The sequence below is a fragment of the Monopterus albus genome, unplaced genomic scaffold (genome assembly GCF_001952655.1).
Source record: "Monopterus albus unplaced genomic scaffold, M_albus_1.0 scaffold103.1, whole genome shotgun sequence".
Taxonomy (NCBI): domain Eukaryota; kingdom Metazoa; phylum Chordata; class Actinopteri; order Synbranchiformes; family Synbranchidae; genus Monopterus; species Monopterus albus.
This window is the reverse complement of record NW_018127983.1, coordinates 1,725,334-1,736,800: the sequence shown is the minus strand read 5'-3', so window position 1 is coordinate 1,736,800 and position 11,467 is coordinate 1,725,334. Positions and strand designations below refer to the sequence as shown.

Genomic DNA, 11,467 nt, shown 5'->3' with positions numbered 1-11,467 from the left:
GACTAAGTTTGGCTCTTTGTGCTGAACTATTGTTAAGGAAATTTTTTGTAACTTTTAAACTGACTGACTCCTTGAATAACTGACAGCAAAATGACATGTTAAACATGCCAACAACTGAAAGAAATATGACTGACATTGTTGGCCATGTCTGTGTGTTGGTGACACTGTAGGCCGTCTTTGAAGGAATCCATTTACATGAATGGAAATATTGTCTATGTCCTTATATGATAAACTAGGTATAAATTAAATATAACATTTTTATAAAAATGCAATCTTAGATGAAGATTTCAATATAAAAAACAGAAGCCCAAATTTTTGACATTTTTATTATTAAAATATTCACCTACAAAATGGCCTATAAACACTATTTACAGAAAAGCCAGCAGTGACACTTGGTAAGACAGAGAAAGATATTTTACACAGAAAATACTGTGACAGAGGAAGAGATGAGTTTATGGAGTGTGGAGAAAATGTGCATTTCCCATAGTGAAATCATGGGGCTGGTCTAAAGACTGGGACTCTGAACACTCTACAGTTATTTCCCTGAGGGACAAACCTGCAGCTAAATCACACCACAACAAACAACCTCTCCTAATGTGTCAGCGTGGACAAGGTAATGAGGTATGGAAGGTCTCCGATGCAGTGCAGCGGACTGCTTACCATTAATATTTGCATTCACACTGTATCTATATGAAAAATCAGACTCACAAATGATAAATGATTTGGGACTTTTTTCATTTGACTGAGTGAGGGCTCTTCATAAAGCATGGAGGTACAAACAGCAACCTTATTCTGAGATGAATGACCGTCTCTGAAACGTTACAGTCGGGACCGACAGGGGGTTTCCAGAACAAAAAGATGACCATAATCAGTTGCTTCAAGTAAATTATACACACCAAAACTGAAGTAAGGTTTTTCACATGACAGTGATGACAGTCCTTTCAATAGTATCCAAGAGCTCTAGGAAAAACAAAGACTCAGTTTTAGGACTATTGTTAAACATGTGGTGGTGTACTACAGTAGCAGTGACTATACAATGGTGGAGCAACCATTTCACCACAAAAATATTATTATGTTAACTGTGTTAAAGAAAACAAACCTTTATTGTCGTTTGTTTGTTCTTCTGTCTGTTAAGAAAGGCAGTATCAGTGTGTGAATAGAACTACACTGGTCTATTTGCTAAAGTAACATCATCAATGTTCAGCCAGATTGTTAAACTTACTTTTCTTGGGAAGCGTCGGTTCACAAATCTCTCGATAACAAACATCCTGCTGTACTTTATATGTCCTTTTATACCTGTGAAGAAGAAAACATGCTCATCTGTCTGATTAGTTTGCTCCCACACAGTCTCTACATTACTTCAGCTTTGCAGGTCAGATCAGGCGTTATAGGAATACGCATGCAAGGCTAGAACAGGACGTGGCTGATGTGACTTACAGATAGTGGCACACTCCATCCTCCCAGACGGGCACACTCTTGGTTTCAGAATAGAGACGGGTGCAGGGGTGTGGCACTCGCTGGCACGCTGCAAACAGCAGTCACACAACATGAGGGATGAGTGCTTTAAGTATTGTCAGCAAGGAAAGGTCTGCAGGAGGGCTTAAGAGTCATGGGATGGAGCTGGGCCCTTCTCTCTGGCTGATGGATGGTTTTAGGAAAGGAATGTTTAAACAAGCTGACGCTGGATGTTTAGGTGAAGAGCAGGACTCAAGAGGGGTGAGGGTATGTCCAGTGTCTCCTCACACGCCATTTCTCCGACACGAAATTATCAGAAAAATCAAGTTGACATTGTTCTACTGGGTTTTTCACAGTTAGGGTTTAGGCTGAATGTCATAATATTCCCTTGTTAGTTTGAAAACTTGATTTAAATATCACTTCTTCCAGTATTTTCTAATTTATACCCTGTTACACCATCTGACTTAAGTTTTTAAAACAACACTCAGCCAGTACGATACACAGCTTAAACTCCAATTATATGTCAAAATGTTCAATACTGCAGATCAGACTGCATATAAATGTATTACTCTAAGTTGATTGTGCAGTTTAGAGCTATATGCCACAATGCATTCAGTTCCAATGTACATGTGTTTTAAAGCCCCAAATCACTATCATCTACAGCATAACTCGCCCAATACATAAAGGTCAATGAGTTCACATTTGTTAAAGGCATCCAGACTTAAAGCCAGTCAGCATCAATCACATGCATTCTCTTCAGGAACTGCTTCTCAATTTTTATACTATAATTTGTCTCATGATATTGTCTTATGTTCTTGTTTTTCATTGTGTGACTACTTTTAAGAAACCAGAGGTCTATACAAGCAAGTGTTATCATGATAACACTGTACATTGTATCAGCTAAAGATAAGAACAATGTCACTATGAACATCGTAGCACACTGACATTAGCATCTAGTAGCTACATCTCTACAGACCTGAGACTGTAAGACATTCAAGGCTATTGTTTTAATGAAACTCCCGTTAGGTATATGCATATCTCCAGTGGTGGAAAGTAACAAAGTATATTTACTCAAGTACTGAACTTAAGTACAATTTTGAGGTATCTCTACTTTCTGCTTTCCTTAACTATTTTCATTTTCTGCTACTTCATACTTCAAAAAAATATTGTACTTTGTACTCACTATATTTATTTGATAACTATAGTTAGTAGTTACTTTTCAGGATGAGGTTTATTAATCAAAATACAGTATAATCATAAGATTTATGGATCCTTGGTGTAAAATTCACAAGCTACTAAGCATTAATTCAAACTATAAACATATAACGTAATTAAAATTAGCTTCACCTTTACCAGTCACAACATTAAAAGTGATGTACACAATAATACATCGATAATTATAATTGAATATTATGGTGTACATCAGTGTACAGCATCAGCTGTAATGTGGACGTTGTACCAGACCGTCATGGTGAAGAAAGAGCTGAGCCAAAAGGCAAAGCTCTCAACTTATCAGTCAGTCTATGCTCCAGCCCTCGCCTATGGTCACGAGCTGTGGGTAGTGACAGAAAAAATAAGATTGCGAATACAAGCGGCCAAAATGAGTTTCCTTCGCAGGATTTAGCCTTAGAGATAGGGTGCGGAGTTCAAATACCTAGAAGGACCTCGGATTAGAACCGCTGCTCCTTCACATTGAGAGGAGCCATTTGAGGTGGTTCAGGCATCTTATCAAGATGCCACCAGGGCCCCTCCCTCTGGGGATTTTCCAGGCATATCCAACTGGTAGGAGACCCCTGGGTAGACCCAGAACATGCTGGAGACATGATATATCTCATCTGGCCTGGGAACGCTGTGAAATCCCACCAGAGGAGTTGGAAAACATTGCTGGGGAGAGGGACATCTGGACTACCTTACTGAACCTGCTGCCACTGTGACCTAATCTTGGATAAGCGGAAGAAAATAGATGGATGGACTTTTATTTGTAACAAAGTATTTTTACGCTGTGGTATTGCTACTTTTACCTAAGTAAACAATCTGAGTACTTCTTCCACCACTGTTTATCTCACTAAAGAAACCACTGCTTTAAAATCCCCATTTGATGTCCCAAACACATCAGCAGGCCAAGTGACTGGCCAGTATATTCACTCATTTACCAAAAAGCAGCCTGTGTAGAGAGAAAACACATAAACTTACACAGTTCACACTGTCTTCCCTTAAACCCCGCTGTGCAGTCACAAACAAAGGAGTCGCTTTCGTTCACACACATACCCCCATTCTGGCAGGGCAGTGTCATTAACATCCACAGTACAGAAAAAGTATGGGTCTCAGGTTTCAGGCCTACTACTCCACTTCATCTACAGCTGATACCACATGTTTACGGCCTTAAACCCTGACCACTTACCTTTTTACCAGTCTGATTTCCTGAATGTTACATCCTCTCTTTTTCAGGGTTATCCTCAATCATAGCACTTAGCAAATACTCACAACACAAATGATTAAATGATTAAATAACATGGCTCAAATCCAATAAGACATTAACCTCATGTACTGCATATGTGGCACATCAGCTGGGATCAGTTACATGGGCTGATGTGATGTATTGGAGCAAACAGTAAAACACCTACCAGGCTTTGTTTTTAAACCTTCCTCTTGAATCTCTAGTGCGAGGCTGATTTTGTTTGTTGTTTCTTCCATCTTCTCTAATCTAATTAGTGGGTTGGGTTCTGTAAGGCAAAGCATTTCCTGTCATGAACCAGCGTTAAAGAGGACACAGTAAATGACAGACTGCAGAGTGACTTGAGATGTTGTACTGAATGGACACTTTTAAAGCATTTGTGTTCATTCCTCAGCCTGGAACAATGGAACATGACACTACTGATATGAAAATGTGGCCAAAATCATATTATGACATCATGGGTGTACCATTGTTAAAAGGGAAGGAAGCTTATTCCCTGGAGCACAAGGTAACATCTATATAACTGCTTTTCGTTTTAGGCTACAGGCTTTAAAATCCTGCACTGGGATGGCTGAAGTTAAAAAGTGAAAATTGTTTACGAAAAGAAAAAGACTGTACATGAAAGACTTTTTCAAACTTGTCTCGCTTTATCAAAAGCTGCTATATAAAGTGAACAACATGTGTCAGATAAAGCTGGTCTCTTTGTGTGATAACTGAGAGTCCAGTTTACATTGGTGGACCACCTCTATTTCCTCCAAACAGGCCTGTTTAGGACCACAGGGTAAAAGGACCATGGCCTAAGTTATTTCATCTGCATCAAGATAAGCAAATAAGATGCCTCTTCTGTTGTTCAGACATCCTAAACAAGCTGTTTCAATGTTTTGGTGTAGCATATTAGTTTAATAGTTGGCAGACAAATATAATAGTGTCATTCTGAAGTCATCTGGCTTTAGAAGCAGAATAAATTACTTTATTGGCTAATCAAATATTAACATGACAGCATTATTCACAACTGTGTTATAGTGACTCTCCACTAAATGTTGTGCTTCAGCTATTACTTACTAGCGCGATGTCGAATGGCTTTTCGAGGCAATTGAGGGAACTTGGCTGTTATCTTTCCCCTTCTGTCACTGAGCTCTGTGTATCTGCAACACAGAAAAAAAGCTGTCTGCCATCAGCACTTGAATTACCAGATGGAATCAACTCCTTATCGCTGTATGTGGTCTGAGGGCAGATATAATAACGTTCCAACTCCTGTTGTACCTGGGCAGTTCCTCTGAGTTCTCTGTTTCTGCTGGATCTTGAGGCGGTGATGGGGGAGGTCTGCGTCTGACCTGAGTCCCCTGTCCAGTCATTGTTGGTCTCTCTCTTCTTGGTGATCTGGCCTCCATTGGCACTGCGTCAAAAGAAATTAATGCAGAGATTGCTTTAAAAACCACCAATTTATAATTATACAATATGAAAGATCCAGTAAAATCAAATTCTAGATTGGAGCACCACGTTTTTATCGCATGCCAACATTTCTACCTACTGGCACGTTTTACTGCAGCTGAGCAGGCTAGAGCAGGCTATGAGAACCCTTCCCAGACTTACAGGTAGTAAAGGCTAAGTACTGAGCTGTGCTGTGGATCTGTTCTTGCCCAGTGTTTTTGACAGATGTGAGAGCCACGTAGTAATGCTGTCCTGGCGTCAATTCACGAAGGGTATATGATCCTAATTTCCCATTGGGCAGGAAGCGACTCCTGGTATTCAACCCTCGGGTGACATTGACCACATAGCCATCTGGGACATTGCTTGGGTTGCGGCTCCAGGTGATGAGCGCCGAGTTAGTGGTCACATGTGACAGAGAGAGATTCTGTGGGGGGAGAGGCCCTGAGAGCAACACATGTGAATGGTCAGATTGTTGCATAAAAAATACACTTTGCTTTGAGTAGCTCTCTTGAATTGATGCGTTGACCATTTTTTGTATTTACTTTGTCATTTTGTGCTCTTAATATATGTTAGCTGCAGCTATTTATTTCAGTTGACTAGATCTACAGTCACGTGACTACCTATCAAAGTGAATTCTTTACATTTACTGTAATATATATAGTACAGTACACTCTGCCGGGGATATGCAGAGTCATAAAATCCTAAATCCTAACCCTAAAACACTGGAACCTGGACAGCCAGATGCTGTTTTATTCATATTGCTTCAAAGTAATGCATACAGCTGCACTGACAGCTAAATGGAGAAGTAACCTACTAGTCCAGAATTGCAGTGGTCCGGCTGAGTGGCTGGTGGAGGGAAACTCATCTGGTCTTATTCCACTCTGAGTCAACACATCCACTGTGTACATCTGACCAGCAGATAATGAACTGGGAAACAGAGAGGAGTTCACAAATAATGCACTGCCATGAGCAAGGGAGGTCACCTGACCTAAATTTTTCATGTTACTGCTGAGAGCTTAGCACAAGTGATGAAACAGTGCTCTCTAGTGGCTGAAGAGTATATTTCCCAAAGTCATTCAAAGTGCAGCACCACAACAGCACTGTTTAGTGGACACAAGGAATGCTGCAGGTCTGTATAGCAATGGGAAATTATGGGTTATTCTTTAGGAGCCTGACCTGAAGGTGTACTCGGTGGTGCTCGTGTTAAGCACTGCAGTGCGGGCCTCACTCCCATGTGAAGACAATAAAGACACATGTACCCTGCTGACTGCTGCATGACGAGTTGCCCGAACCGACCAATGCAGCCAAACCTGAGATGAGGAAATGTTGACCACCTGCAGCTGCTCCACCCGCCTAGGTCCTACAGAGAAACACACAGTTACATTTGAAAACTCATGCATGCAGTCAAACTCATGTGCATAAACAGAAGCCTCTCTACTGCTAAATTAGATGGTGTTCTCACTGGTCCGTATTAGTGCGGTGGCGGGCTGGCTGGTGTCATTGCTATTGGTGTTGCTTTTGATGGAAAAGGTGGAGATGTTGTACAGCAGGCCAGGCACCAGGCCCCGTATGACATGGATCGATTGCCACCTGTCCAGGAAGTCTGTTTTCTGATCGCTCCTACCAAGGGGGGCATAGGTAACAGCGAACCCACTGATCAGGCCGTGGAAGGGCTTAGGCTCGTCCCAACGCAGCTCCACCTCATTCTCCTCCACACGCGGCACATGGAGACCAGAAGGAGGCAACAGGTCTGAGAAGAGTGGCAACCATACATGTGTAATCCACATGTTAACAAAATATAAAGTTGTCTTAGAAACACAGAGGAGTGTGAGGTGACAAGTGACAAGCTGAATGAGCTGTACACTGATGCAATGTGGTATGATTCTTAGCTGACCTTTCTCACAGTCTTTGCCCGTGTGTCCTATTTTGCAAACACAGTTATAGTTTCCTCTCTTGTCACTCAGACATCGGCCACGGTTTCCACATGGTTTCAGTACACACGGGTCATCCACTTGGGGGTGACAAAGACATGCAGTTACAACAGTATGGCTCATGTCATAATGAGTGCACTTCTTTTGTGTTTACACTTATAACATCAACATGACAAACTTGTGAGGCAGTGCAAAGCCACTTACACATCTGGCACTGGTCCCCAAAGAAGCCATCTTTGCACACGCACAAGTAATTCTTTCTGTGACCCCGACACACACCTCCATTTAGACAGGGATTGGACTCACACGTGTCCTGCTCTGCACACAGATATTTACAGTAGAATTTGATTGTCATTCTGTATTTTCTGTATGTTAAAATATATACAATTAAAAAAATGATGTAACATTTTGCTTGAACACTGTACCCAGTTCACAATTCTGGCCTTTGAAGCCTTGTGGACAATGACACAAGTAGGAGCCAGGCTGGTCCTCACATGTCCCCCCATGTTTGCAGGGTTCTGACAGGCATTCATCTACATCTTAAGGGAGAAGAAACATATACACAGGTAGCACATACAATGAATGTGTGCAGATACGTTGAACTTCCGCATTTAATATTAAAGTTTGAACAGACTGCACCTGTTTGACAGCGGCTTCCACTGAAGCCATCGTTGCACTGACAGTGGTAAGATCCAACCTGGTTTCGACATGTACCGCCGTTAAGACAAGGCTGTGACAGGCACTCATTGATCTCTGTAACGAGGAGAAACAGAGATTAACATCAACCTATATTTTAGAGCACTGTACATACTAGAGTATAGAATCCTGGATTTTTTTTTGATTTTTTATTAAATGTGTTTACTTTGGGTGTGTGTCCATGTGCTGTGTTTGTTACAGACCCTCACAAAGTGGTGGCTGGCTCCAGTCTCCCTGGATACCACAGATGCTCTGAGTGGCTCTGGGCACAGACGTGAAGCCTGAGTGGCACATGTACACAGCTATAGAGCCTGGTGTTGTTGAGGAGAACTGGACTTCAGCGTGCTTCACTTGTGGCGGCAGCCCACACCCCAGCCCTGAAATGAATACAAACATGTTGATAATGTCAACATGGCTGCACAGTAACACAAGCTCACAACACCGGGGCTTAAAGGAGCTCATCCAGGACAGACTGATTTCAACAGAGGTGGTTTCCATTCAGGCTCTCTGTTTTTGTCCTCCTAAAATTACCTTCAACATTCTGTTGATGTGGGTAGACATGAATCATCAGGTCTAATCAGGTTTTACTTTTTATAGCTTATGTAACCATCCTATATCTGTATGTGTGGGGCCTCCAGTGCAGCAACACTGCTAAGATTATCTTCAGATGGAAAGCCAGTTCCTCTACACTTCACAGCTCAGGATTTTCCTTGCCTGCACCAATCTTTTAAAGTGACCACCATACAAAGTTAAGCTTCAGACTGAGATCTGAACATTATCATGTGGTGACACGCAATCTGCTTACCTGTGGAGGTTTGTAGTGAGCTCCGGCTTAATTCACAGTGTCTGCCGCTGAAGGCCTCAGTGCATTCACATTTATACTTTCCTATGTAGTGAAAACATGTCCCCCCATTTAGACAGGGGCTGGAGGAACAGGGGTCTGGCTTCCCTGGAAGAAAACAGCCACACTGAGAATTAAAAATAACAATCACAACAATATTAATCACAATAATGCAATGAAAATGGGATTAAAACTATGCCAGGCCAAAACTAAAAGCAAAAATAAACAAAAGTAAAACTTCTTTTGATAACAGTATAATAAAACATTAGAAAATACCAATAAAACCAAGATGAAAAACAACACAAACACAGATCCTTAATTTCTTCAAAAACACACATACATATTTGTACTTGCACTCTCGTTGACACAATGAATTCTCTATGAATTCTCACATACAAGTTTTTGTTTTAGGATACAAGGGGGAGGTACTTCACAGTTTAGGGCCATAAAAATTAGCTATCCTAAAAGAAAATCTGTGGAAGATCATTAAAGTACATTAAATGAATTGCAGTCACTGATATAGCAAAGTGCTAGGTTAATAAAGGCTTGTAACTAAGCACAAGGATGTTAAAAAGCAACTCTGAAAGATTTAGGTAGTCAGTGCAGCACCATGAGCTGTGGGTTAAAGTAATCTATTTTTTGTATTAGGTAAAATCCTGGCTGCAGCACTGTAAACTAACCACAGTGTTCTAAAAGACTTTTTAGCTGAGCTGACTGTAAAAAGAGAAGCAATCCAAGCAAATGCTGACAATTGTATGTACTGGCTTTTTAGCTTCGCTCTGGGTTAATTTTGGTGAGGCTTGTAACATTATGTGCCTGTGACGATATTAAAACCGCTCGAGATCTGTAACTCGTCTTACTTAGTTTGACAGACAACCAAAATAAGTGCAGTTTCTGTCTTTCTACTTTCGATCATTCAAGTAGTATCTGTTTCCTGTGCACTGAGTTATAAAAACATATGCTCATCCAAACATTTAAATCAGTGAGACAGGTAATAAGAGCACTCAAAGAACTAGGGACGTCTGGTGGCTGGATCACTTACCGTGCATCTCGACAAACGTGATGCGGTGTTTCACACAAATTTGCAGGGGAAACTGTTTGTCTGTGCATTCGGCACAACATGTTTTGAAAACTACATGGCGGTGCTTACCCACTTCACAGTGTTTTCCAGTGAATCTGTAAGGACACACACATCTATAGCTCTCTGCCTCTTCCTTACAGGAGCCACCATTGCGACAGGGACCAGAAGCACAGGTATTGAGTCTAACTGGAAAGAACACAGGGAGAGGGGAACCCTTCAAGTAGAGACCACTCTAGTTTTTAATGACTCAAAATAAATCTGTTCCAGTACACAGCAATTCCAGTCACAATTCAGGAAACTAGCTCATAACTCAGTCATATGTACAAATTATCATAAGCCTTTAAGCATTGTAATATTTCAAAGAGCATTACGATTAATGGCATGTTTCCTGATGCGTTAAAGCTGGATTTGAGCTTGAGCAGTAACCCACCAGAGATGTTTGGCTAATGGTGCTTCAAAGGTTCATGTGAACCTACAGTATTCTTCTGGTGTTTTATCAGTTATGCTACCTTTCTCACAGTGCTTCCCCCAGTATCCGTACATGCAGTCACAGGTGTAATCTCCATCCCGCTCGTAGCAGTAGCCCCCATTCAGACACGGAGAGGAGTCGCAGATCGATTGCGGCTGTACTGAAAAACAAACAACGAGACTTGACTGTGTTCCATTGCACCGGTAAACCTCCTAAATTTTATTCAAGCACGTGGGCTTGGTCTAGCAGATTATTTGTCATTTTATGACTGGCTCTAGTACAAACCTTGCAATAGCATTCAGCAACAACACAAATCATCTTGAGGTTTCTCCCCAAATGGTTAATATAAACTGCAAATGTGACCAGTCTTATGTAGAAAATGACACTTGACAAGACCAGTGTGTTTAAAAATGTGTTTGTCGCCATAGTGACCGGCTGCCCCTGCAACCACACAAAGCTTCAACATGCACGGTTGCTAGGTTGATGCCTGAGGCTCTTACCATAGGGGTAGAAGTCCTTATGATCTAGTTCTGCTGCGCTAGTCTGACAGGTACACAGGTAGGCACCCCCATACTCCAGACATGGACCTCCATCAGGACATGGCCTGCTGTTGCTGCATGGCGTCTGGGTTACTTCTGAGAGGAAGGGAATGTAAGACAGGTTCACACATTTTAGAAAAACTATCATCTGGTTTGAGTCATTTGTGATCTTGCAGTGACCTTTTTTCACACTGATCAAAGGTCTTGTGAGACGCCTGATAGGATTACATGTATCATACCCACCAAACTGACAGTAGAGTCCAGTGTAGCCTGAAGGGCAGTCACAAGTCCCATTGATGTCCACACAGACACCCCCATTCTGGCAAAGACATTCCTCTGCAAACATAGTGAGAGAGAGGGTGTGTGTATGTGAAGGAGAGAGAGAATCTCGTCGCTGGAAAGTTTGCTCGAGCTACTTGAGTGTAAGTACTTAGATTATGTGAAGTTTTCAGTGATGGTCTAAGTGTAAACATAGACAGAAGGTATAAATGGTCAACATGTGTTTCCTATGCCGAATGTCTTTCATCTGCTATACTGTAAACTAAGTATTGATTCGCTGTCATTGCTCT

The 11,467-nt window shown here is 41.6% G+C and overlaps 1 protein-coding gene across 2 annotated transcripts in view; it reads right to left on the bottom strand.

The window, feature by feature from the left end:
* Positions 1-336: 336 nt before the first annotated feature.
* Positions 337-11,467, bottom strand: part of sned1 (sushi, nidogen and EGF-like domains 1) — a 24,963-nt gene continuing 13,832 nt past the window's right edge. For both annotated transcript variants that reach the window (XM_020609917.1, XM_020609918.1), the window contains 21 exons: positions 11,142-11,234; positions 10,860-10,994; positions 10,400-10,519; positions 9,960-10,076; positions 8,774-8,917; positions 8,172-8,345; positions 7,912-8,025; positions 7,698-7,811; positions 7,477-7,590; positions 7,236-7,352; positions 6,804-7,091; positions 6,518-6,701; positions 6,156-6,268; positions 5,504-5,782; positions 5,174-5,306; positions 4,973-5,055; positions 4,080-4,178; positions 1,438-1,525; positions 1,223-1,296; positions 1,100-1,127; positions 337-960 (listed from right to left, as the gene is read on the bottom strand). In XM_020609917.1, the coding sequence (XP_020465573.1) occupies positions 1,102-1,127; positions 1,223-1,296; positions 1,438-1,525; positions 4,080-4,178; positions 4,973-5,055; positions 5,174-5,306; positions 5,504-5,782; positions 6,156-6,268; positions 6,518-6,701; positions 6,804-7,091; positions 7,236-7,352; positions 7,477-7,590; positions 7,698-7,811; positions 7,912-8,025; positions 8,172-8,345; positions 8,774-8,917; positions 9,960-10,076; positions 10,400-10,519; positions 10,860-10,994; positions 11,142-11,234 (2,609 nt within the window). In that variant the 3' untranslated portion in view covers positions 337-960; positions 1,100-1,101. The remainder of the gene's footprint in view (positions 961-1,099; positions 1,128-1,222; positions 1,297-1,437; positions 1,526-4,079; positions 4,179-4,972; positions 5,056-5,173; positions 5,307-5,503; positions 5,783-6,155; positions 6,269-6,517; positions 6,702-6,803; positions 7,092-7,235; positions 7,353-7,476; positions 7,591-7,697; positions 7,812-7,911; positions 8,026-8,171; positions 8,346-8,773; positions 8,918-9,959; positions 10,077-10,399; positions 10,520-10,859; positions 10,995-11,141; positions 11,235-11,467) is intronic.